The sequence below is a fragment of the Bombus pyrosoma genome, linkage group LG3 (assembly GCF_014825855.1).
Source record: "Bombus pyrosoma isolate SC7728 linkage group LG3, ASM1482585v1, whole genome shotgun sequence".
In the NCBI taxonomy this organism is placed as follows: domain Eukaryota; kingdom Metazoa; phylum Arthropoda; class Insecta; order Hymenoptera; family Apidae; genus Bombus; species Bombus pyrosoma.
The window spans coordinates 5,911,523-5,938,829 of NC_057772.1; the positions used below are offsets into that span (position 1 = coordinate 5,911,523).

A 27,307-nucleotide genomic window follows, 5' to 3' on the forward strand; every position below is an offset into this window, starting at 1 on the left:
AACTGAAATTGAATACCTATATTATCTTCGTACAGTGGCTATTATTTCAACTAAAAATGTATGTCCAACTTCCGTGAATTAATACGTTTTTGTCGTATCGCGCAACCATAGAAAGTACTTTAATAAGCTAGGAAAAATGCTGGAGAAATTCCGATCGGACAATATCGACCACTGGAACGCGGGGAATTTCATCGAAATTTAAATGATCATCCAAGAGAAACGTCGTTATCGCGAATACAACAGGTAGAAGGCAATTTTGCGTTTCTGATATTTGGGATCGAGTTGGTAATTCGCGGTGGACCTCCGAACTGTGTCCTCTAACTTGTTTAGTAGTCACCTATACTTACAGCAGGACCCACAGTACCGTGAATAGTTTGGTATGGAATAATAACTCCGGTATAATAGTATCACATGCTGTAACTTAACCGCGACGCAATTCTCCATACCACTATTTGTCTGTTTAAGTTTCATATTTTCACAGCCAATAAAAATATTAATTTCAGTAGTGTCGTTTAGGGTTAAAGAGCCAATTTTTATTGAACGCAGTTTACACAAATTTTTGACATATGATAAATAAGTCGTAGCTTAGTAGGAAATTTTTATATGTTTTGTATGTATGTATTTTTATATGTAATTTTATTTGTTCATTTTCTTCTTTGTTTTTACTTACAAATACTTCTCGTGCAAGCAATATTACCTACCTATCCTTTTTGTCCGAGTAGCATGTTTTTGTTCGAAGAAAATTCTGCGACCTTTATCAAACGAATGTATGGTGTTAAAGGAAACCATAATATATATTCGGGATAAAATGAGAAAAATATATTAATTAATTATTCGAACTCTTTAAAAATATGTCATCTTTCTATTTTTCTTCTTTAAACTTAATTTCAAACCAATTTTTTCTCAAGTGCTATTCAACCTATCTTGCGTTTTACTTCAAAGTAAAACACGATATAATATCGAAAGTACTCTGAACCAAAAGTTCATTTCTTCAGACGCGATATATTTCAAGCAGCCGAACAAAAAATAGTACAACATTACAATAACATTAAACGTGTTATATCCCTCAAAGTCCTCATAAATCTCGCAAAAAACGCTTTTAATGCTAGCGTCAAGCACGTTTTAATGTTCCACAAAGATCAGAGGCTTGCGACGCCAATAACACGGAACTACTTTATAGGTCACCGCTCTTATAACTTTGATGCCGATATAGAACGCACATGACGCACGTCCGGGAATGACTGGTAGTATTCTCTGTAACTGATTCGATGGTTTCCCAATCACAATTTCTAATAACTAGACTGCGAATTTTTATTTATTCGTAGGAAATTTCAAAGTATAAATTTCGACAAAATGTCCAAATTATAGTGCTGTCTATGACGCTTACTTGATTACCTTCTTAATTACATACATCCTGAAAAATATAAATTTGCATAAAAATCCGCAGTCTACTAATAACGTACAAGCTCTGATCAAACGCAATATGGTGTTTTGTAAAATCAAAAAGAAAAAAAGAAAAAAAGAAAAAAGGATTCCATTAGCACGGCGGAAGTGTCTTTAATAGGAGCCGAAGCAAAATATTCATACACGCAGAATCGTCTGTAAAAGTACGAAGCAAGAGAGTGATATCCGAGTTGGCGAGCAATTTCCCCTGAATTTTCCGCCCTTTCCTTTGTATATCGGTTTATTTCCAGCAATTCGAAAGCATCGATGTTTATAATATTAATCTCTGTAATTTTCGTTCGTAAGTAGCGAATAAGAGAGGTAGCTAGCCGTAACGCGTTTAATATTCGAGTAATATAGCGAATATTTCCAGTGCGGTTATAGGTATTGGCGTATCCATGCGAATAATTTTGCGACTCGCCGTAGAATGAAACTGTATTGTTAAACATGACTTAAATAAAGACGCGTCTCCATAATCACATGTAAATGTAATTGCAATATCAAACGGCACAATCAATAACACGACGTAATAATACGCGAAGCACATTAATACGTGGAAGACAGGGAAATAGCGAAGCAAAATTATCGTACAACAAATTAAAATCAGTTTTAACCATGCATATCTGTACGAGGGAAATGTGTTCACTTGATTACGATCCTCTTTAAACGCAAATGACACTTTTCATCCGCTTCAGAGGGTCGTTTACAGGGAAATGCAGGGTAAAGGTCATTTCGATTAAAGCTTCGGAACCGTTTATAAGCTCCGGCGAGATAAGATCGTTAAAGATGGTTTTAAACAGACGAACGGTGTCGCGGAAGCAAGCAAGAGAAAACTGAATAGACCCATGGGAAGAATAAAGAGTAGGCCGACGGGAAACGCTTATCGTCGTTTCGACCATATTCGTTTCACTCTGCTCGTGTCGAACGTCTGCTCGCCATTTCGAAATATTTAAATCCGCGAGATATTCGTATTCTCGGTCGGTGTTTCAGCGGCTTTCTTCTCACGAATCTCTCCTGGCTCCTCGGGCCAGGATTAACCAGCGATATTATTCTTCAATTTGGATTAAGCTCCTTCTTTGCGGGAGGACGAATTTCTCGGTTCCTGATGGATCAGCCAGGACGAATCGAAGAATGGCGAACCGTGTTAGCCAGATTGATCCTCGCACATTCTCTGCCTGCTTTAAAGAAACTTCCGCCGTCGACAGCGAGACCTTTTTTCAAAAATTTACGAAACATCGATATCGAGTTTGATCGCAGCCTGTACGTTATGAGAAATTAAGATTGCCAAGACATCGAATCAAACACGTTCTTTGATCAATAAGATCAATAAGACGTATTATCCGAATAAAATAATCCTTCGTATCGCGCTTCGCGAGACCAGACGCAAAGTTTGCGTTTCGTCCTTTTGTTAAATTTAAGCGAAACTACTTACGCAGATAGGGTAGAAATATCCTGCGATCAGCAAAAATAACTAACAAACTTTAAAGCTACGCGCGTATGACTAAGAATACACGAATTCCAGATGAACATGAAAAGAGGACGCTTGTATATATATGGAAATCGAAAACTGTACAAGCTAAGTAAGCGCCACCGCTGAATATCTATTGCATATATTGTAACAACCGTTACATTAACACCCTACAAGTGGAGCCCACGGTAATCCAGGCATTAGCGTCATTGATTTACGAGGGAACGATGCCAAAAACTTTTTCGTCCTGTTAACGATCTGTCTAGATCGTGCCAAAATCTAAATTTCAAAAAATTCCGATGAGAATTTTTCGCGTTGTTCCTTTCACCCTACGGTTCGTATTGCGTTTTTCGTAGAATATCCAACTGTTTCATAATCATATTTTTATTCTCGAAAGTTCAAAGCTCAAACAAGTAGTCTTATTAATCGATTATAATCGTAAGATTCTAATTGTTACACGATACACGGCGAGTTTCTGTAAAAATATCGATATTCCCTTGGTTGTAGTTTATGGTATGTTAACAACTCCAACTTATCGACAACCGCAACTTTGCAAAACGGTCTGAACGTATAACAAATGCATATGGAAAACCGCGTCAAAGAGAAATCGTTAAGCGGAGACGTAAAAAGCGATAACCTTTGACGAGAATTGAATTTTCATTTAAAGGAGTTACACCAAACTAGCCTTTGTCGCGCAGATTTTAGCTCTTCGAGTTGTTCGATTGTGGAGTTGTTGCGAAAAGCGGTTTCCCCGATGGTCGTGCGAACGTTCGCGTCCAACCATTAACAATTTCCTCCTGTCCCTTTTTCGTCTAAAACATTGCGACCCGTCCCGATTATAAATCACAAAGTTTCGCCAGCTATCGCGAACGTCGAATTCAATTACTCGAAACCTGCGAATATAACACGTTGGACAACGACTACGAGAACGTTATCCGTATAATATACTGCAGTATACTTTTTATCCTTCCCAATTTTCTATCTCCTAGCGCGTAGGCCTTATAATTGCTCGTTGATCGTGTAAGGAAAAAAGTGAATCTGTGAACGACTGCTATTGATAAAGGATGAATCAACAAGTGTCCAATTTCGCGCAACAACGATGAGATTCTCGTAACGTGCGTTACGATGATGTTTAGGGCAATCCGTAAAATCTCGCTCTCGTGTTAAGACGAAATAGTCTCTTATTTCTGAGACGATTGAGGAACATCGAAGAACACGCTCAAAACTCGTGTCCGAAAGCTGTATGCCATCGTCCTGTTCCAATTCGTTCTCTGCAGCGAACGATTTTATATATTTTTACAAGATATTATATTGTGTGCGTGAACTTCTTTCTAACGATATTATCTAAATCATTCGCATTGTTGAACATTTGTTAGTCCATGAAATTTATCATATTTTAATCATCCCAAAAATTTGATATAATTTTTTTATAAACTTAGTAACGTGAATGTTACGATCGTTCGCGGAGAGACGCGATCGCGAGGAAAACGCGTCAGCGAGAGGCGTAAATTCTCGCTACGATTCTGATAATCGACGCCACGAATCAGTCGTTCCCCTGTTTCGATTAGGATAACACAGGTAGTTCAAACGATTGTAACACTGAATTAACAGGGTTAATATAAGCTTCTATTTCCAACAATATTTAAAATTATAATGAACACGTCACAAATGATTTATCGATGATACAATTAGTTTGTTATTACAATTCGACCCGATTTTGTGATATTTCTCGATGTGTTCGTTAGGCTAAGCGACCTGGATTTTATTCGTCCGAACCTCTCGACGTATTCCGTTTGAATCCTCAAATGATACTGACTGCCTTTCCATTTTTTCCTTTGGCTTCTCTGGGAGACGATGTCCATGTGACGTCAATCCACATTAGAGGGCAGATATGTGCGTACCCTCACTTACTTCAATGACCCACTGTTACGTCAGGAGACACTCTACCTAGACCAGGCCACACACCGCGGGTAAGATGGCAACCAGATGTCCGCACATCCTTACTGCATGCCCTCAATGGTCTTAAGGACCTATCACAAATCTCGGGCATTTTCTAACTAAAGTTCTTCAGACCATACCGACATCCCTTTACTGACTCGTTTCTAAAGCTTATTGTTTACTACGGGGAGACACGGGAAAGTTAGTTTTTCTCACGTATGATACTTCACACTAGCAACTATTTATCGAGGGCGGCTAAGACCCTTCCTAGTCCACCAAGCTTCTTTTATCCAATCAGAAACAATGTCTACTGCCCTCACTTTCCTAACCAAAATTATCATCAACAAATCCGATGGTTCCGTGTCCTTAGACACACTCACCGCTAACTTTCCTCAGACACAGTATCATCGGTAAAAAGCTCAGTTATTCTTCACCGTTAGAATAGTCAACATCAGTCACGATTACTGTAAACCTGTGCTGTGTTAGTAAATAAAGTTGTGTTATGACTCAACCTTCTTTTTTTATCATCTAACCCTCAAGTTTACGTGACAACCACCACGCTCGGGTCTCGCAACCGTTCGCGCCTATGATCACGTATGTCACCTTCATTGTGTAAAATAACGGACCAAAGGCGAATCGATGTTTGTAGAACTCGCTGCTTGACGACAGCTATGCGCTTGTCGCTACTTTGCGTATATTTCGCCGGTCATGTAAGACGATCTGTCTGCGACACTGTGGTACCGAGGAAGACGGCCTATAGTAAACCTCGGGGCGTAACAGTGATTCATCATGTTAGATGTCGAGAATCGTTGGAACGATTTTCATTAATCTTAAAATATTCGGGAAAAATTTGATGTTGCTAGAAATTTGCGAAAAATTATTTGTTTCGTTTTTGACATTTGTCAAATATACATACACCGATGTTTTACACGCAGAGAAGAGTTTCAGATTACGCAGCGGAAATGGATAGAACATCAACAAGTATTGAAAGCGCCTGTCGCCAAAAATCTTTCCCTTTCTTTCTTGCAACCATAACGAACTCTGCGGTTTTCATTCTAATGGTTTGACTGAATTCTCGTCGTTGTGGCAGAAACGCGCTGAAGACCTTCATTCGGGTTCGATTTAACTTCGCCGCTGGCGGCGTACTGTCGGAAGTTAAATTAGTAATAGAACCGTCCAACGGAGTTGCATCATGTTGTAACGAGAAACATTCATTCTACGGAAGGAAGGGAAGTCGCATAAATATATTATTCTGGCAAACATAAATATCATAATTTCATAAAATCCTAATTAACGCGAAAGTCTTCGTCTTCAGTTAAAATGTCTTAATCTTCGCTTCGTAACTTAGCGGCTGTTTAAGATGCTTTTTTCTTTTAAATATTCGAGTTATATCGTATTTAGCTATCGAAGAAATCAATTAATTCTACCGGATGGTAAAATTAATATATGATGCGATTATTATTACGATTATAACGTGGTGTAATTAAATATGCAATAATATAACTTAAGCACGTTTCGTTACGAACAATTAATTTCAACGACACCCTTCTATATCTCCGATAATTTTATTTTGGAACGGCATTAAATTATTTCCGCAATGAGCAATTCGATCGTCAGCAGTAAAGTGAAAACAAAATTATACAACTATCCCTGTTTGTAATCCAATGGACTATATTCTTGGACTTCTTAGATACAGGTATCGTTTTATACCTTTATTTATCCGAAAAATAATTAATTTTACATATTAGTGAATAGAAAATAGACACAATACGTACGGAAGATTAAAAATACTTCTTAAAGGTATTACAAAGTTGACAAAATTCTCATACTCTTGAAAACAAAAAACAAAAAAAAAATAGGAAGAAATGTTAGATCCTCCTTGAAGCATCACAAATAAATTTTCTATTGGATGGCAACATTTCAAACCGCAATGCGGTTTCTTCAACGTGATCGCGTTTATCGCGCTTATCCCTAAAAAGGTTTCACTAATATTAAAATCAGACTGCAATCACGGTGTGACGAACATTAGAAATTTTCAATGAACCGAAAAACCGTGGCTCGACAAGACTATTACAGAATTTCCATTCGACATCAACACTGAAGATTTGCCGGACGGAGAGAAAAATTCTCTCGTTCCATCTTTGTCTCTGACTCCGTCTCTCTCCATTTTTTTTTCTTCTCACATGTTCGTACCCGACGAGTCAGCTCATCGACATTATTACACGATGTCACTCGAGGTACGTAGTATCGATTTCGAATCACACTGGCGGACCAATGGAGAAATTTAATTGGGGGCCGCGTAATTCCCAGTTCAATTCGAGCCAGCCTGCAAACGCTCGACGTGCCGGAAAAAATTACCTACCCAGAATGCACTCGCAGAAAGTCGAAGCTATCCACATTGGTTGCGCCGCTAAAATCACTCGGGGGAAAAATTTATCCATTAAACCGATCGCTACCTGCAAAGATCAGTCATTGGTAACGTTACACAACCGATCTCCACTTTTATTTCCAGCGATGACATTTAATCGACTGTCAGAAGATCTATGATTCCGTGTCGCACAACATCATTGAATTCTAAGAAAAAGAAACGAGCCTTTCACAATTGACCTGATGAGGTGCAAAGTTTCTCGAATAACTTCTTTTCATTAAATTAGCATTTAATTGGACAACAGGCTTTCGTTAAATTATTGGGACATTTCGATGAAATACCAGTCGTTTAGATGTGGTATAAACATCGAAAGATAATTGTAACGTATGTGTAATGGAATCAAATTTAATCATAAATTTGTCTGGGATTATATATATGCTTAATTAATTTGGTGGCTATTTGTTCAATTTTAGATAAACATATGCGTACGACGACTATACGTGTGCGAGCTAACAGATGGGCGATAATAAAGCACATTGCGTTTATTTATGGAAAATATAATTATACATAAAACGAGGAAGAGAAAATTCGCGATAACTTATGTATCAGCGTGAGAAGACTTACTTACTTAACAACGTACATGCTTTCGCATCGAGTAAATCGAACGAATTTAAAGCGTAAAATTTATATACCGAGATCGTAAATGGTATTCATACACCGTTGTATTTATTATGGAATTTATATAGCAATTAATTAAATTCAAATAGATTAAATTTCGTACAATTTAGCAATACTTTCATGTGGCTACAGCAAAACGATATTGTGAAAGCGAAATGTAAGACCTGCTAAGAAAAGACGCTTTATTGGAAAATAAGGTCATGTACAAATACCTTTTATAGTCACTGTACATCCTGTACGCCTATCAGTTCGATTAGATATCTCCAATTTGTCTATTTTTATACATCCCTTAGATTCCATGAACCTCAACTACAATTCGGTTCGTGCTTTCTTCGCGTAATACCAAAAAAGAAATACTTACAAAGGTAAAATGGGAAACGACTGTGAAAAGGAAAAGAGATAGAAGTAGAAAATGGTGATTCAAGGAGACGGTAGATGTAAGACTGGACAGAGTGCAAAGCACGAGACCATCAAAGGGAATGCTAAGGAAGCTCTTATCCAATTTTTCCAAGGGAAATCTTTTCAAACTATTTAAATCGCACTGTTGGCTGTACCTATTACAAGCCGGCGTAATTCGCCAGAACTATGCAGAAAGTATTCCAGGCGGAAACAGGGAACAAACTATTCTGCGTTATATATATGCAACTTTGAGATTTCTGGCAACCAACGAAAAGCCACAGTAACTCGCCGCACTAGCACCGAATGAATTCAGACGAAATTACTATTGCAGGGATAACAACTTTATTTAAAACCACATCTTAGCGTTCGATTCTGTGGCGAAAAGATTTCCAATTACAGTCACATTGCTAATTCCGAAATATCAGAGTTGGCAAATTATATATATTAGATTTCTAACGTTTCCAAAAATTCCAATTCCCCGTTCAATCCAATTTACGATTTATTTAATTAACATGACGTTGCATATAATTAATGAAATTATAATCGATGTAATGGTATCATAATTATTCGCTATTATAATCGGCTTCGCGAGCTACATGGGAACCTTAACGTTATAATTGCTAGAACGTAGCGAAGCAAAGTTACGAAGCTCTCTACCGACTAGTATCACACATTCCTGTGGATAATTTTAACGTTTCAGAGAATTTGGCTGCGTTTCCACGACGATTAAAATTATTTCTAAAGATGCACTTAAAGATCTAGCGAGGAAATGCTCGATCTTCCTTCGCTTTGATAGAACTAAAGTATAAACGAGCCATCCACTCCTTTGCCATTTAGCGTTTGTTCGCCGAATCGTTCGCTCGCGTTCATCGTAAAAGATTTAGCTGTGTAAATGAGTTTACGAGCAGATTGCTGAATGGTCAAGTACACTACACGAGCACGAGCGAATGCTTTTACTCTCGTTTCATGTTCTTGCTCGTTTGATCTAAACGTGCCTTTGGATATCACCCTACTGATAGAATACTATCGCATAATATCCCGTAAAACAGTTGAATGTAAGACAAACTCTAGCAATAAGAAATGTACGATACACTTACTTTCTTTAGTTAACAAAATTTTCAAAACCGCAAGTGTTTTACTTAGAAAATATCGATGCGTATTGAATCACGACGTTACGTGTTATTCGTCACAGATCGTACAGCTGCAGTTGCGCGGGATTTCAACACGCAATGTAACAGCATGCCGCAGTCATGTCAATCGTTTTGTTTCTGCGCTTAAGATCTTACAGTAAGTCTTGAAACTACGTTGTGTAGTGAATTCGTGAAAGGGAACATATGTGGTTGCCATTTAGGCGAGATTGCTTGCCCCAAGGGTTTAATAACAAGTTCCACTAATAGATTCTCAGCGCTGTACAAAGCGTATATTTGCCACGCTTGTCTTATATCGCTGTCTTAGCAAGCTCGATTAAACAGCAAAATTCGGATATCTATGACCAAATACGAAATGTCACGGTTTATTCCAGTTCCACTGCACTCCTATTCGTTACATTTATCGAAAAATTCTAATAAATGCCCCAATACGTGTTTTAGAGTAAAAAGCACGTATATCGCGAACAAAACAATAGATTTATAATAAAATAATTAGAAAATGAAAACGGTGAAGAGCAGTCAATTTTTATCGAACATTCTACTAAACATAGATATTCAAATTTACGAAAAGAGAGGTAGAGCGCACGAAGTAAGGAACTAATTTCATGTACAGATGAAGCTTGTCTGCATCGATAAAATGAAAAATATTTCATTTGCCGACGCTAAAGCTGGATCACCGAGGAGTATACTCGATATACAAATTAAATTTCTTCAATAATTAAATTCTCAGCTTTCCAAAGTTTCCAACCGTAATTCTAGAGCTGGATTGATGAGTTCTAAACGATCCCTGAACGGTTTCCGTAACTTCGAAGCTCTGTGGACCGAAAAACGAAAGCTCCTTGAAGAATCTTCCCACTGAAATGCTTCCAGGTGGCACGTAAAGGAAATTGAACGCATTCCTCAACTGCGTTCCGTGCAAATAACGACTGAAACATGTCTGACAGACATGACTGATCTTACGCTTTTTATATATTATGCACACGTCCGCGTACTACTGGAAACTCTCAAATTCACAAATTCGAACGATACGTTTTAAACGATCCATAACGAAATATGAAATTCGATACAGTACATAGTATTTATGTGTACAAGTATTATATTATTTATAATATTTATGTATATCGGAAATAAGAAGTAGCTACGCAACAACGTAGGAACAGTAACGTTTCTTTATAGAATTTTATGAAACAATTAGATCCTTTCAACTCATTCAGCCGAGTCTACGTTGAAACAAGTAATCGTTCAATGGTAATTTAGACAATTTAACGTACATAGTAAACCAATTGCAACAAACTTTTCAACAGAAACTGTATGTACTTTTTCGCTAAACTAACTCGAGCAATTTTATTAAAAACTTTCAATTTCGGAGGTGTACAATTACATTTGGCAGTACTATGTAAATGCATTTTAATCGAAGGTACAGCGAGGAAAAGTTACGATTCAGTTATAAAAATTAACTTGATTTTGTAAATAGGATCGGTTTCATCATTTTCACGTTGTACTGCTATATTCTCATTTCGAAATATTAATATAATACCGGTTACAATTAAACGAATATTTCACACGCTAAAGGATTTTAGAGAATTAATTAAGCAATAATAACACAGAACAAAAATGAGATCATAATTATACGTTATTCGGCTGACTTTACGGTCGCTCTTTAATTAAATAATTGATTGCTTAATCGTAGCAGTTATAATATTTCAGTCATAAATAGTCATAACGGAACAACATGTAGCACATATTAGCTTAATTAGCAAGTTGTTCGCGTCAACGAATGTTTCTGTGAGTACGCTATAACTACGTATATAAACCTCATCGATATGGACAACCTTAACACACGTTTCCCCTAATTTTTGAATTCTATTTTCAATCAAAATTCTTCGTTTGATGTTCCATGATAACTTCGTTCGATATCAAGACGCGATAAAATTTCCTACTCGATCATCACTAAGAAACGGCTATATCGTGGAAATTAGAAAATGGAAGAGATTGGATTTCCCTGGCGATTAATTATCCGAGGGTTAAGATTAGCTTTCGAAAAAGCAATTAATTCGAGGAGACGACAGCAATGCCTTATATTTATCATGCGCTAATTTTGACAGATTTTAGGGTTGGCTGGTGGGTTGAAACGAAAAGCGCGTTGCGCCGCAGTGGCCTCGTGCTGGGCCCTGCACACGATCAATCGTTGCCGCGAATTATTCAATGTTATCGTTATCATAAATTCGGCGGCAGCCTATTCTCGCGTACTGCGCGCGCCACTCTTGGAATGATCCTGATAAATTATCGAGCGTAGGGTTGCGCGGCTGCAGCGCCGTCGGCTGCGCTTAAATTTTCATAGCAGCCACAGTCCCGTGCCCGTAAATCCGATTCTAAAAACGTTTCCTGATTGATCTATCGAACAACTATCGTTTTTCCATCGTTCGAATTCGGTCGGGCAACGTTCGTCAACCTGTTGTGATTTTTGTTATCTTCCGCGTTCCCGAGCACCGCCTCCTCTATCGTGGATAATACGAATACAAACACGATTCCCAACCGACGAAATATTTCACGTTCCGACATTCACCCTTTTTAACACGCATCCGCGAAAAATATTTATTTTACATCCCTTTCGATGGGCGTTCATCTTTCATTCGTTAAACTTGCTTGTCTAAAGGTTTTCTGCCGGGATTTTCCTCCATTGGAACCGACAATCCAACAAACTATCGATGACACTATTCCAGATTATATTTATCGTTATTGCTGAATGATTAAAGTAATTCCTATTTTGAAAAATTTGATTTTGATATGGATTATAAAATATTACCATGCTAAACCTGCCTTTTCCAGCTATAAATTTCTGTGACGTTAACTTCTAAAAAGTATACCCACTTTTAAAATATTGCCATCATAAGCTGTACATACATCGATATGTAATACACGTTACGGACATCTTTCTCTGTAACAAGTTGTTGTAAAAACATTTACTAAAACACGTTAACGTCTATATCGAGACTAATTTCATTTGTAATTTCGAAAGATAATCATAAATTTGATATAATTAATGTACTTGATTATAATATTTCGACCGACAATACTTACACTAAAGCGTAAGGCCAAACGTACTCCACGTATCTACACGTACATATTTATCTGTCCGATTTGAATTTAGAATGACAGAAATGAACGTAAATCTACGCTGATTTGAATAATTTCGATTTCTCGATCGGATGGATATGAATTTACATCGACGCTGGATAGAAACGTGGAAAAGAGGGTGGAAAGCAATAACTTCACAATAATAAGTGGATATCTTTTAGTGTGGTGGTGTTTCGAAGAAAATGAAATATTATTTTTACTAAAGCTAATCGTTGAAGAAAGTTAGTAAAATTTCGTAAGATTTAATGATTATTAATAATAATTATAGCTATATACGTTAAATTCTAGAGATATGAAAATTAATTCTCATCAAATTTATATAAATGTTAATTTTTAAATAAAAACACTCTTCCGATTTTATTTCATGGGCGGTGAATTCTGAGCAGTTTTACAAAATACAATAGTAACACGATATCCCGCATCTCTTTCCGCATGAACACTTGGCAAGAATTCTGCATCAACAATAGGAGGAAAATGTTTCAATATACGATATAATTCAAGTATCCACAACACTTGCATAGCAACGTGAAATACAGATGTCTATTGTTAACAGAACAACTTTGAAAGAACAATCTGGCGTATGTCATCGAATATATTTACCTTACGCCACGGTGCAAAATCTTTACCTCCTCTGTGAACTACGTCTACAAAAATATCCAATACACGAAGAAAAACTCACGCTTAAAAAATTATATAATTGGCATTATAAGTTTTGGAATTTCATAGAAAATTTTACTCTTAACATTACGCGCAATTCGATCGAAAATAATTGATTAACTTCCTAGAAGAAGTAATTGATTGATTTCTAGGATATTAATACGCAGCTGAGATTTCACCGAAATATTCAACGAATATGAATATATCTATTTGAAATTAAATTCGAAATTTGAAATTAAAATAATATCTCCACGTAGATGTTCTTTCTGAAGAATTTATTCTATCGTCTAGTGGTTGAAAAGAAGGAATCACTGTCTAGATTTACTTTGCTTCGAAGGTAAAGAAAGTGAGAAATACCTGTAAAGTTTGATATAGAAATCGCTCGAAATTACTCGGATACAGTGCTGATCAGAGTGAATGACTTATGTCGAATGACTGCGAAGTAAGGAATTTCTGGAAAAGGTTTCCATCATGAACTACACCTCGACGAGATTGGACTGCATCTTTTACGATAGAGCCGTGAATATCTTAAATTCCGCAGCTCTGCCTTACTATCCGAAGACGTAGTTTAAATTACGCTCTTATGAAGCGAGACAGTTCCAGGCTTTTTGGTGCATGCGAGAATAATCTTTAACATTTCATTTTACTTTTCAAAAAATGATAAATAAAAAAGCTATGTTTAATCCGGAGATGTTGCTTTCGTTCGATCTGAAGTTCGTTAATATGAATATGCGAAGAGTAAGACAGTAGAGGGAACAAAAATTTGACACGGACAAAGGAAAGGCAAACGAGAGAACTTTCCCAATTTAATTATTTCTTCAAAGTGAAGAATTGTTGAAAGTATTGCTCCCCTTGACGTATGCAAAATCCTACTTGTTGAATTATACATAACCGTATTCTTAGCAATGTTTCCTGAGTTTTCAATTACTGTAGAGGCTGAATGATAAATTGTCTCATTTAATCAACGTTTTCAATATCTTAGGAATTTATTATTGATTTTACATTGAATAGTAGCGATGTTTATAAAGTACATAATAGAATCGCGCGACTGAACAGTCTCGTTATTAGTAGACGCTCGCGTATTTCATGTATTTCAAATTACTTGAATAAAAATAATTTATTCTACAAAATATATGTATACATAATGTATTTGTAGCGTAAGTTATCCATCGTCCATATTTATCGTGCTCGTCATCTCAGCATCCTGTTGATCGAGCTGTTGATGCCATTCCATTAAGAAAAGATAAATTTTAATTATCGTAAGGCACACCGCTCCAATTAAATTGTCCAATCTTTCAGCCAAACAGTAATGATAGTACCTAAATCTATTGAAGTAGTACTTCAATGTGTTTCTCGGCTTCTCTTGTACGTTTTTCTCATCTTCTTGATTAGCTGTTGAATTTTCTACGTCCGTAGTCTGCAGGGCTTTGTTTCCTGTTAATGAAACCTGTTGCGGTAAAACTACGGCTCCAGATATTTGTATAAAATCTGATAGAACTTACGTCGTTTAACAGTTCTCTCCATGTTTATTATTTTTGTATTCTAATGATTTTCTCACAAGATGACAACTGACTGCCTGCAACATGTGTATAAAACCAAGATAAAGCCTGAACTGACATACAGACTGACGTACGCTTAATTAAAAATACATCTCGTGAATTCCTTAACTGTTTCGACTTAAAGAAAGGAACGACTTCTGAAAAGGTAATGTCTCTCGTTTCTTTTAATTTTTAAATAACGTAAAGTGGAATAAACCGCTCGAATATCCTTTTCCTCTTAAATCACTTCGGTGCTGCCTTCTAACTTTCTTCAAAACGGTCAGTTACTTAAAAACTTTAAAGAAGCAAAACCGAGAAGACGAATACCGAAAGTTTCGTAAAAATACGTCTAAATTTCCAATGTTGTTTTCAATATTATTACAACAACCTCTGTATAAAATGATTAATATAATCTGTCACACGTGAGTTTAGTCGTATCGAGAAGATGAAACCTCATGAAGATGCAACTACATAGGTACGTACATTGTCTCGGACAGCTTCCTATCTTGAAAATGCCTTTTGACCTTCAAAAATTGAAAGAACACTATTTAAAACTTAAAAATTCAACGACGATTCGAACGAAATGAAAAATTCATAAAAGAGTTGGTGCGCGAGCGAAATACGTTCCTGTCGCGTGTGACAATCATAGGTTTCCTTAAATTACAATAGGACGAGAACCGTGTCCCGGAGATTTCGTTGCTGGAAAACGTGTAATCTCGTCACGCGTAAAATGGGAGAGAACAAAACCCGATTACAATTCCACGCGAACGTATTTCAACGCTCCGAAACGTTTTATCTAGTGACGAAAATGGAGACTGCCAATATTTCGTAAACGAAATTCTATTTTGGTCGGTCGCGCGTTATGCCGAAACACGACCGTAGCGGTAGAAATATTTCCAAAGCGACACAATTAAAATATGCCAGAGAAAAGGATTGCTCGAACGCTAAAGTTATCTCGAGTTTCGGTAAAAAAACAAAAAAAAAAAAAAAGTATAAAAGAAAGAAGAATGAAACGCCATGTATTTCGCTTGCAAAGTGCTAAAGCAAAATACGCTTTAGCGATGACCTATAACTGTTCCATTTGATACGATCTATGTATGTACATGTTAATATACGCTCCTTTTATTCTCCGCACATTTTCTCTCTAACATGTTTACGTGCATTTATTTCGTTTATGGCATCATTTTTCTTTTTTAAGCTTCGTACGACAATATATCGAAGAACAAAGGACAAAAGAAGATACGCGAGCTTGGTAAAGTCTCGATCTCATATTAATAGTATATCTTCCAACGAAAATTAAAATCACATAGTATAAATAAAAAATTATGAAACATAGACAGGAATAAAAATGTTTAAGCTCGTGAGGTCGATTTTACGCGTTCAAGACGGCATAACTAATCTCTGCACGTTGATACTTCGAATCATACTTATCTTCAAGGCTACTCATAAAATTGTATGAGGCTTCGGTGTTTAGCGTTATAGCGAAATACTATTCGCAATGAAGAAGAATTTTGAAAAACTCGACACTGCCTATAGAATTTTATTCTATAACTTTCGTTCCAACTACTCTGTATAATTCCGTAGAAATAGCCGTATCTACAGACAATAATATTGCTTCCAGCGTCTAATTCATATACTGTTTTATAGTAGAAACAAAGACACATGAACGTGATCGATAAACGAAAAAGAGAAACGCGAAAACTCCATTATTTTCCGAAATGGAGCGAAGGGAAACGGCAGAAATTGAAAAACAGCGATCGAACGACGTATCTATTCGGATGGTTAATAAGGTTGAAATTCTCGGCGTGTTCGTCAGGAAATTAAGGAAACGTATTTTCCTTAATTACACGGTGTCTGGGAAACGATCGATCGAACGCGTTCACGGTTGACAGAGCGTCAGGAAGCGTTTCGAAATGCTCGACAAAACAGCGGCTCCGAATGAAAATCGAGTCTCCGTTCGATTTGACCGTTCTGCTCGGCAGAGCGACATCGAAACACCGAGTGTGAACGAACAAATGATATTTCCGTATTATCGTCGTTATCGAGAAACAATAGGTGTCACGTTCCATGCAGCCAATACCGAAGGTCGGTCGCATGTTTTTCGCGAAATTTCGAGAACGACGTTGAACTCACGTATTTTCTAGCAATTTCACGTTCGATCATTCGATTCCCTGGGATAAAACCGCCAGACCTGCATTCATCACCGCGAATGCTGTTTTTTATAGACGAATGCGCTGCGTCGGCATGAAAAAAAGAAGTTGAAGGTTGTTTAATGTCTCTCTCTCTTTCACTCTTCGGCTCTTTTTTCCCTCTTTTTCAGAGGCTGTCTCGATTTAGCTCCCAGGAGGTTAAGCGATACGCCTAGATATACGACGCGTCGATACGAGCAAGTGCATTGAAGTGGAGTTTTTGACGGATTGCCGGCAAAGAATTCGACTATTCCTCCGTTTACGACATTAATTTCAAATAGATATGAATATCGATCTTCCCTCGTTGCTAGACATATTTATTTTCCTTATCGCCTGTCAGAAATAGTGCTGAATTTTACGTTCGAAGAAATACATACGAATCTCGTAAAATTGTCGACGATCTACGTAAATGATAATTAATATCGTCGATATATGTATATAGAAATTATTTAGATGAAGAAGATATAATAATTGAGTTTCCTTTTTCGAGCGTACGATTCGTACAGAAATGTAATACTCACGTAACAGGATGTCGCGAACCAACAGTTGTATCGTATCATTGCATTAGTGATTTCAAGTATAGTAATCGCAGAACGATTTTAATCTTAGGCTTCCAGTGGTACAGCGTAAGTCTCTGGCGAAAACCACAAAAGCCCGACAATATTGATTAACGCCGGGAATTCCTTTCACCATCGCCATTACTTTTACTTTAAACGTGACAAAGAGTACCTCGGAAGAAGATAAAAAACGCTTTATCGCGCAAAGCATTCCCTGATAATTTAAATACCTTTAATCCGAGCCACTTCAATCCTTCCGCTGAACAGGCAATTATTCTTTGTATTTCGTTAATTGCAAGCAAAGGAAGAAATTAGAGAGAATTATACATCTGTTTACTCAAACAGAAAATTTCCGCAGCACCTTAGAAACTACCGACGGCCGCCTTGCCACTAATATCCTATTTCACTTTTATCGACTATATGTAGTGTACGAATAAAAATAATTGCTAAAAATTAATTATCAAATACCTGAATAGTTTTCTATCGTCGCAAGTAACTACGATTTAAATATCCAAGTTGACTGTACTGCTTCAAATACCGATTCATAATGTACTGGCGTATGTTCGTTTGTCACTTGCAAGCCAAATGATATCCAATTCGTGGGTCGTGTGACAATGTTAGAACTAATAAAACCTTGAGTACAATACACTCGATAATATTATCGGCTACGCTTATCACACTTAAGCAATTTTTACTGGCTTTTCAGCGAAGTTTTAGTAGCGCACTATTATTTTTTAGCGAATATTGAAACAATGCCTCGTAATATTTAATACAGGAGACGAAATAAACGTTAAAATAATCAAACGTAAATTCCACATAGCGAACAATGTGACATTGATACGATAAATAGATTCGAAGTTACGGGGAAGCGAACCAGAAGCAACCAGAGCTTTCATGAAAAATGGTAAAAATTTCGTTGGCCGTGCGTGACCAGAGTCCAATACAGCGGATCGTTTCCTCGAATTTCCTTTTGCCTTTCAACTCCGTCTTTCTGTCTTCCAAATACACGTCGATTTCTATAATCCCATTCCATAGCCTCGCCGCAATATATTACGATTAAAACGATACATTCTGGATTCGATCCCTTATCTCACCATTCGCGTATTACAATATTGATTCTGTTCGAGCCACGACGAAATGAACCGTGAATAAAATAAATTCGAGATTTGATTTTCCAACCAGTGAATATCGAAGGTGGTACGAAGTAATTTCCAAGCGTATCGCTGATTTCGTTAGCGACGGAATCCTTAGAACTGCAGAGGAAATCTTTCCTGTAGAACAAGAATTCCTTCGGTAACTTTATCCCACTGCGTTCCCTTTCATGAAAAATGGGATGGCAGAACTGCTGCCTGGGTAGGACAGAAAATTAAACTAGGATAATGTGCTGTTGCTCCATTCAAATCCATAAGACCATTCTTTTACCTTTCTCTCTAAAAACGCCATTTTCTCGTTCATTCGATTCGATGTACGACGAATGGTCACGTCCAACTTAAAATCCCTCTAAAGCGCTTGAAAATCAATTCCCGGATTTATGCATTAAAAATTCCAATTTGAACGCGTGCTTCGCATAGTTCTATAAATAATTTACGGAAAGTATCGTATATAAACACGCGTCGATGAATTGACGCGTTTTAAAGCGATCGTCATCGCAAAGCTGTTAAAAAGTGATTTATACAACGTTGCTTCATCGAGCAATCTTGTTAGTGGCAGGCAAGTGCGATCGAGTTTGCGCGAAATCTGCAAGTAAATTGAAGAGTTCAATCAGACAGACCAATGAAAACCGATGGGAATGATAACGAGCATTTTTCTCAATTATATACTACGCTGATATATCTATCGCATTTATGGTTAAAACCGAGCCGGTCGATATTGTTTTCCTTCTTAACGATACTTCTATGTTTCGTTGCTACTGAAATATAAATTAATAGGATGAAATAACGCGCAGGCTAGATATATATTAAATTAATAATCAAGCGAAGGATCGATTGATTTCGTTCAAAGTGCAGGGCATTGAATCGAAGAACCAATAAGGAAACGCGAACTGCAGATGACATCCATGCTAGTAAGAATAATGAAAATTCTTTATTAAGGAACTTATCGCTTCTTAAATAATATCGGAAGCAATTCACGTTTACGCATCAATTATCGAAATTCTGGGAAATTATAACTTGATCGAGATTCCAGACAAAATTTAATTACGGTAAAAAGTTTCAAAGGCTGACAGACATGTAATTTGTAAGATAATAGAGCAGCCGCCGATAAAAGACGGCTGTGTCCTAATGGAATGAAGTCTCACCCATACCAAGGAAAAGATGCACAGTCTTGTAGAAATTCAGCTGACGTTTCATAATCACATCTTTTTCTAAAAATACTTTCTGCCTGTTGTGATGAACTACATAAATTCTTGGAAATACAACAGAATGTTTAAAGGAACTCGCTATTAAGGACAGCACCAGGTTACGTCTAAATGAATAATTTCCACGCCCTTTGCGCTGGCAAACAACGAACGAGATTAGCAAGCTAATTAGTCAAATAACGTAGCTCGTCCAAACGCGCGATTAATTCTCCAAACGTTCAACTTGTTAGAAACGATCTGTCAACCACTCTGGATCGATATTCACATTAAAACAAACCGGCGTATATCGAGCCACTAGGAAGTAAGTAACATTGTTCTCCTTATTCGACAACTTTGTGAAGTTTCGAAAAAGGACACAACGACGCTTATTTTACAGATCATCTGATTAGTTTCGGTAAAGCATAATGTCACGTTTAAAAATGTAGTTCCCATCCTTTGTATTTGCATAGGGAAACGAGTAGAAGGCAAAGGAGATTGCGTTAAGGGGATTAAATGTATTCGCGAATAAAAGCGATTCCTGTGCACGCGTTTCAAGGGCACAAAGAAAATTAGAGTGGAACGGAAAGGAAGGAAAAAATAAGAGGAAGGAAGGAAGCGACGTCGGTAAAAGGGAGAACCGGCAGGATAAAATCGCTGAAGGTGAGCGAACAGTAAATCTCGCGGTACTGCGTCACGACGACGAGACGATTTGCAGTCGGCGCTGCCACTAATTGCATGTCAGCCCCAATGTTTTGCGTTTTATCTGACCGGCATGTCGCTCTTGCTATCTACCATCCGTTAACTGCCGTGTGAAATTCCACGGTGCAGAACCGTGTGTCCCTCGTTGCTCGAAACGCGGATGCTCCATCGAGCCCACCATCAACGATTTCATTCGTTATTGCACGTTGTTTAAAGAACAAGATTTTTACGATCTTTTCCTATGTTCTATACTACGATAGTTCGATAGTGTTGCAGTATTAAAGAACGCATCATTGCGTTCACATTTTCGGGTAACCATAAACGTTTAACAGATCCGTTCTTTGCATCTGTTCTTCCTTTTTTCCACGGTTCCTTGCCTGTTCTTCCTTTTTTCAAACCATCCTCTTTTTTTTACCGATCGAGAAGGATATTTGTCGAAGCTCGCACGCCACGTATGCAAGGTTGTGACGTGTTGTAGGCCTGTACAATAAATCGTTCAATTCAGGCTATTGTAGCATGACGTATCATGTGACTCTAGGGCGATTGCCTAGGCAGAACCATCGTTAGTATCGGATATCGATTATGTATGGAGTACCTTTCACGTGAAATTTATCACTCAAAAAGATGAATTTAGCTGTGTTCCCGACTTATGATCGTTGCGAGATAAGCTACGAACAAATTCGATACACGAGCAAAATGTTACGATCAAAGGTGTATATAACAGCGTAGACAAAGATCGCTGTTATATTGAATCGTTCCATGTAGACTACGAAATACGAGTGTCCAAGGCAGATATCAAGTACATTACTCTGGCCGTTTTCCGAAGATTCGACGATAAGTCGATTATTGAGTTTTCCACGATAAAACGGTATAACGAGAAAGAATACGACTTATGATGTATTTCCTTGTTTTTTATGAGCCGACGAAAATAAAATCAATCACGTAGAAAGCCTTAACTTTTGAAATGTAAAACAGAGCCTCGCTCCTAAATTCTGTAGACGCGTTCTTATTTTTTATACAGGAATCCTATCAGCTGAGTCAACACGCCAATTTACCATACGTTCTAGTCATGACCCGGCCTCTTTCGTGGCGCGACTTTCAGACAGTGGTAGGAAATGGAAGGATTAGAAGACTGCGAAGAACGTGGTGGAGGATTTGGTAGAAAACGCAGAACCCACTTAAGGGCGAAAATTTTCGTTGAAAGTCGGCAAATAAATAATTCTTGAACGAGGCATTTCCGCGGAACGAAGACCCACCTTTCCCTAGTACAAACTCAGTTCGGATTCTCTATCCTCCTTTCTAGTTCAGCCAGATCCAAGAGCGACCTTCCTTTTCTCGTGGGACAGCCACCCTTATCAACCATTGATTTACATCTCGAATTGTTCCTGCGGGAACCCGCCTACCTGTCGCACTCCTTCCGTTCCTGTTTTTCTTTGCCGACATTCGGGCGACTTCGTCATTCGACTTTTCGTTTTATCCTCACTTCTGGCTTCTGCACAATACCCTCACCCGTGACCACTGTGCTCCACTGCTTTCATTCCTCGATATACGATTCACGCTCGCTCCTAAATTATGCGATGATACATGTCGGTTTTCACTTCTAATTTCTATTTTTATGATAGATTAACTTCCCGTAAACAAGTTTCTTTCGTAGCGGACAAGCTACGTCGATATTCGATCCATTCTTTTTTCTTTTCTATCATTCCAGAAAATATTATTCTGAAAATACCCGGAAAAATTCTGATATATTTATCGAAACCTTTACTACGTTGTACGGTCAGATTTTAAATCAAACGTTTGAAATAGTTTTCAGGCAAGATGCAAATACGTTTTGGAAAGATTCACAAGCGAAATTTTATTTGAAGCGTAAACAGATTACCTACGCGTGGTTGTAAGAGATGGATCTGTTAATAGATATGGTAGGTAGTGAAATATAGTAATTCCTGCTTTTTTTTCGTGCAGTATATACACACAATGTCGTACAACGTATAGAGTCTAAAAACTTTCTCAATTACCTAATCATTGTTTTTGCAAAAAATAAGCATAGTTCGATAATCACGGAGTACCTTCAGGAAAATGCGTCGAGACAATAATCACCGTGAATAATGAGAAAAAATTGAAACCATTAAAAAAGAATACACGACAACTTACTAGACACTAGATGGTAATGAGAAAAATCGAGCAACGATAAACCAGACTATTTTGCTAATAGATTCTTCAACGAAATGAAAAGATCGCAGCCGATACTACGTTTAATGGAGTAGAAATAACGTTCATAACGAGAACTTTGGAAGATGAATCCTCACACACTTTGGTTTTTACACTGTTCATTCCCAGCCGTGCACACTGTACACTGTACATTATCTTTCTTGCGCATTCTCGTTTGCTCGTTAGCACGTACAACCAAAATTACTAAATTCTCTCTCTACCAAAATAATATACAATTAAAACGTAATCAAATTAGCTGAACATATAAACACCGTAGAAATAAAATTTCATGAAGGATATAGTTGCAACGATCGATCCGATTTAATATATAAAGTGAGCTAATATTTTATCGAGTTATTTTTCGCAAACATATTATTCATTTGACGGAACTTCTTAAAAAGCTACTCTGGCTTTATTGGCATGTTTCAAGGATTCCTGGCCGATCAAAAGTTATAAGGCTTTCAAAATGCCAGCTAAAGATTCAAGAGTTTTAGAAGTTTCAAAGTTTCCCAGAATTTCAAGAGTTCTTAAGATTCTCGATATTTACAATACTTTCTGTTCACGATCGTTCCGTGAAATTATTTTCCAAATTGAAGATTACGTGCTCGAAGTGCCCGAGATCGTATTGATTTAGAGGTTTTTAAATCGCTCTCTCGTTAAATACTCGATACGATTAAATCGGCACGCAGAGGTTTAAGAAATTATTTCACATTTTCGATAGAAATATCGTAATATCTGTTTCATATATTTTATAAATAACAATTTAATTAAACTACCATGTATCGTAATAATGATTAATGCGTTAAAGTGTCTTGCAACTTCTCTTGATTAACAGTTACCGCGGTTTAAACCTCATCGAGTTCATTTGTCATTCAAGCGGTTCAATATGTTAAAGTGTCAGCTTGTCAAACTAACAACGCAACGACTTATCTAATAACATCTGTACTCTATGTAGGCGCAACCATTATACATACGAAGTTTCATTAATCTGTCACGTATTCTTAGATCCAACTAAAACCGCCGGAGGTATACATATACTATAAGACATACATTGCCTGGCTTAAGATCAAACTTCATTTTCAACTATCCGACACATACGTCGTATCTGATTTGCGAAAATATGAAAAATAAATCAGTTATATTCTCTACGAAACATTCGAACAGACAAAAATAATAATCATTTAATATCACACCTATCAATCATTTATACATACGTCAAATGATAAATTTCCTGTATAACTGCACATATTACGAAGCATCGAATTCATTATACATGTCCCTCCATGCAGAAGTTAGAAATATTAATTAATAAAATTATTAACAAACTAACTTTATCAATAAAGCAAATTAACCTCTGTACCGCTAAATTAATATCTTTCAATAATAAATGTCATATGATTTGTAGCCATTACCGATTATGTATATATTAACACCTGCCATTATACTAATCGAATCATTTAACCTGTTTGGTCCTATTTTCTATACAATTCGTAATACGTCGTTCGTTATTCTGTGATATATTATTTACCTCTAGGACTCGCAAAGTACGGCAAAATAGTTGCAATTGTTAGCCAAAGAGGCAACAAATAAAGCGATCATTTATCTTATTATTTACGATACTTCGTTATTCTTTCCGCTTACCGCGTTACTTTTGCAGGTGGCCCCGAAATTCGATTTTCTCTTTCCGCCAACATACCCCCTGACACTTTAACTGTTCGTTCCATCTAGTTGGTACTCTATCTCTGTTTTTCCACGATTGCTTCGCGGATACACGATTAACCCAATAGCACCGAAAGAACGATAGAACAATCAGCAATAAATATAAAAAGAACGATATAACGTGTTTGGTGACAATTCGTTTTCCACTATTTCGCACGACACGATACCACGTTCGTTGTCGTCTAGTAATTTCTGCGGAACGTACACACAGTATATACAGGATTCTGTGCACCAGAAATCGAAACAGCCGCTACAAATTTTAGTGGCGAAACATTAATGAAAGTCGCGTCTAAGCAACTGAAACGTGATACACCGTTCCCATTAGCATTGTACATTAGAAAATAGAATGTATTAGGCCCAACAGAGGGTACAATTGGAAATTCATCGAATGAAAATAACAAATTCCAATATGCGTGTACTTATATAAATGCAAACATCGACAACATGCGTATATCAATAGACATCGAACGTGTCGGTTTTGCCGAGGACTCATTTTTTGACTGAATATTATACATTATAAAATTGTTTGTAATAACGCCTGAAATAGAACGTTCATTTAAAAACATGTAAATAGAAGCGGAGAAATGAAATACCAGTAACTGTGTATTAATATTTTTACGTACTCTCTCGTCGCTGTTGCAAGACAAGGTCGTTTTAAATGTAATTAAATGCGCGGAAAAAAGTAAATTAAAATTTATTTAATTAACGTAACATTGTCTAGGAAAAGTCGCGGAAATATTATATTTGAAATTCCGAATAAAATATGTTTCGAGAATTAAATTTTAATTCCATATCTATCAGAATTACAGAGTTTTCACGGTTAGGTGATATTTGAAAATTGTTCAGCGTTGGAATTGTATTTCATTACGGAACACCTTTGACAATTAAAGTTATTTCGTAACCTTTGATAATAATCCGAAGCGTAATATATAAGGCAAAAAAAAAGGATCACGAGAAAGGTGTTAAGGAAAGGCAAGGAAAACTAATTTGCCTTTACTGGAAATGATTGCATCCGTAGCAGTTGAGTACCGGTGTTTGCTCTCAAGAGATTAAGAGTTACCTACACGGATACTCTGTACTCGCGCGTATATTGGTCTGTCTGCGTGTCTCCATCGGGACACCCGAAAGAAAAGGAAACATCAGACCCACACAAAACAAAAAGGAACAAGTTTCAGGCAGAATGCACCCGGCACGTGTTACATTACATGCAACCATGCGATTGCTTCCCCATTCTAGCTGAACTCGTACTCGAATCCATGGACAAACATCCTCCGACAATCTTGCTGAACGAAAAGGCGTTTCCATCGGGATCCCTTTTCTTATTTACAGTAAGAGACGATTTCTCTCTGAAGTCTTCTTGCTCCGACATGTTGCTTACCTCGTGTAGGATTTATATTTTACGTTAAAAAAGTTCATGGAACTTAATCCCAATTTAATTAAAGGAAAGTTAATCCTTATAAGTTCTGAGAGATAATCGAGAGAGAATCGAAAATTGAAAATCTGAGTGTATGAAATCTTAACTGAAATATTTATCATCTTCGATCCAATCAACTTACATCCGTGGAAGTTTTAGAACTTCATTGAACATGCTCTTCTACAATGATATATCACAGAGTGGTGACTGAAAGAGATTCGATAAAGTAGAGCTACATCGGCTCTTTTGAAAGTTACCTTTTGTTCTCAGATAGGAAACTTTCAACTTACTTATACATACGGATGGTAAACCTTTCGAAGGCTCTAGCACGACAAAATCATAATTTTATTCGCGGTAGACAACGTGTCGAGCGAATGTTCGACAACATTTGACTAAACCCTGGAAAGAAGCAGAAAGCAGGGACAATAAGTTGTCTAATCTTTGTGATATTTGAGTGCGAAGCCGGTAAAAATAAACATAAAATCCGGTATCGTATAGAGAACAAACATCGATCGACAAAATGGCGTCGGCAGGATTAGTCTACTATTTTACAATAAAAAGTGTTTTAAAAAGATTGAACGCCAGGAAGGTTATTCTTTAAATTCGAACCATGCCTCACCGAAATATCTCGACTAGATCAATCATAAGAAATCATGGGTTTTTTTACCGCGAGATTGAAAGGGTAACCTAACTCCTCTCTCTTCCCCCCCCCCTACCGAATGACACACTAAGATGCTACACCCAGCGTAAGAACGCAAGAGAACCTGATGAGCTTCCAGCAGGACTTTCCCTCCTTATAGAATATAGAAGGTAATGTGTCCTACCTTGTCTTCATCCTCCGCTATTCTGTCGGCTCTCCAAAGATCCTCCTCGGACACTACACTCTGACATGAAATAATGTCCACCACGACACATGTGACAACGATGCACACGGGATCACGTAAGTGCGAACATAGAATTCTCTGGAATATCTCACTCACGGGCGACACCTTGTACGACGGAAATAAATACACTGAGCAATATTACGCGCAACAAGAATTCGTAGACGGGGAAACGACAAGGTTATTCCGTCCGTCCCGTCGCGAAACACGTTTCTTATTCGACCGAAACAACACATGACACGAAACGACCTCCACGGTGCGCGGTCGCGATACACACGCGGGAAAACTTCGCCAGCTCGTGCTATGTCGCTTCATCGATCGTACTATCAATTATCGATATGTATCGTGAGCTCTGTTGAAAGGGAGACCGATGCGTGCGCATCTCAATGCGCATCTCGACCGCGCAACCGGGCTTTCGGCGGTTTCAATCGAATTTCTATGGACGATCTTGATCACGTTTGCGCCTCGATACTTCTCCTTTTGTGTCGCAATATCACATCTTACATTTAAATGCGTCAAGAGTGTTGGTT

The 27,307-nt window shown here is 37.4% G+C and overlaps 2 protein-coding genes across 3 annotated transcripts in view; both read right to left on the minus strand.

Moving 5' to 3' along the window:
- Window positions 1-27,307, minus strand: part of LOC122577958 (TWiK family of potassium channels protein 18-like) — a 361,683-nt gene extending 334,376 nt beyond the window's left edge. For both annotated transcript variants that reach the window (XM_043749715.1, XM_043749711.1), the window contains exon 1: window positions 26,721-27,307. The gene's annotated coding sequence lies outside the window, so the exon portion shown is untranslated. The remainder of the gene's footprint in view (window positions 1-26,720) is intronic.
- Window positions 14,205-18,124, minus strand: LOC122577972. The gene is made up of 3 exons (XM_043749745.1): window positions 17,990-18,124; window positions 14,740-14,813; window positions 14,205-14,671 (listed from the first exon to the last, which is right to left on the minus strand). The coding sequence occupies exons 2-3, from the start codon at window positions 14,759-14,761 to the stop codon at window positions 14,400-14,402; spliced, it is 294 nt and encodes a 97-aa protein (XP_043605680.1). The 5' UTR covers window positions 14,762-14,813; window positions 17,990-18,124; the 3' UTR covers window positions 14,205-14,399.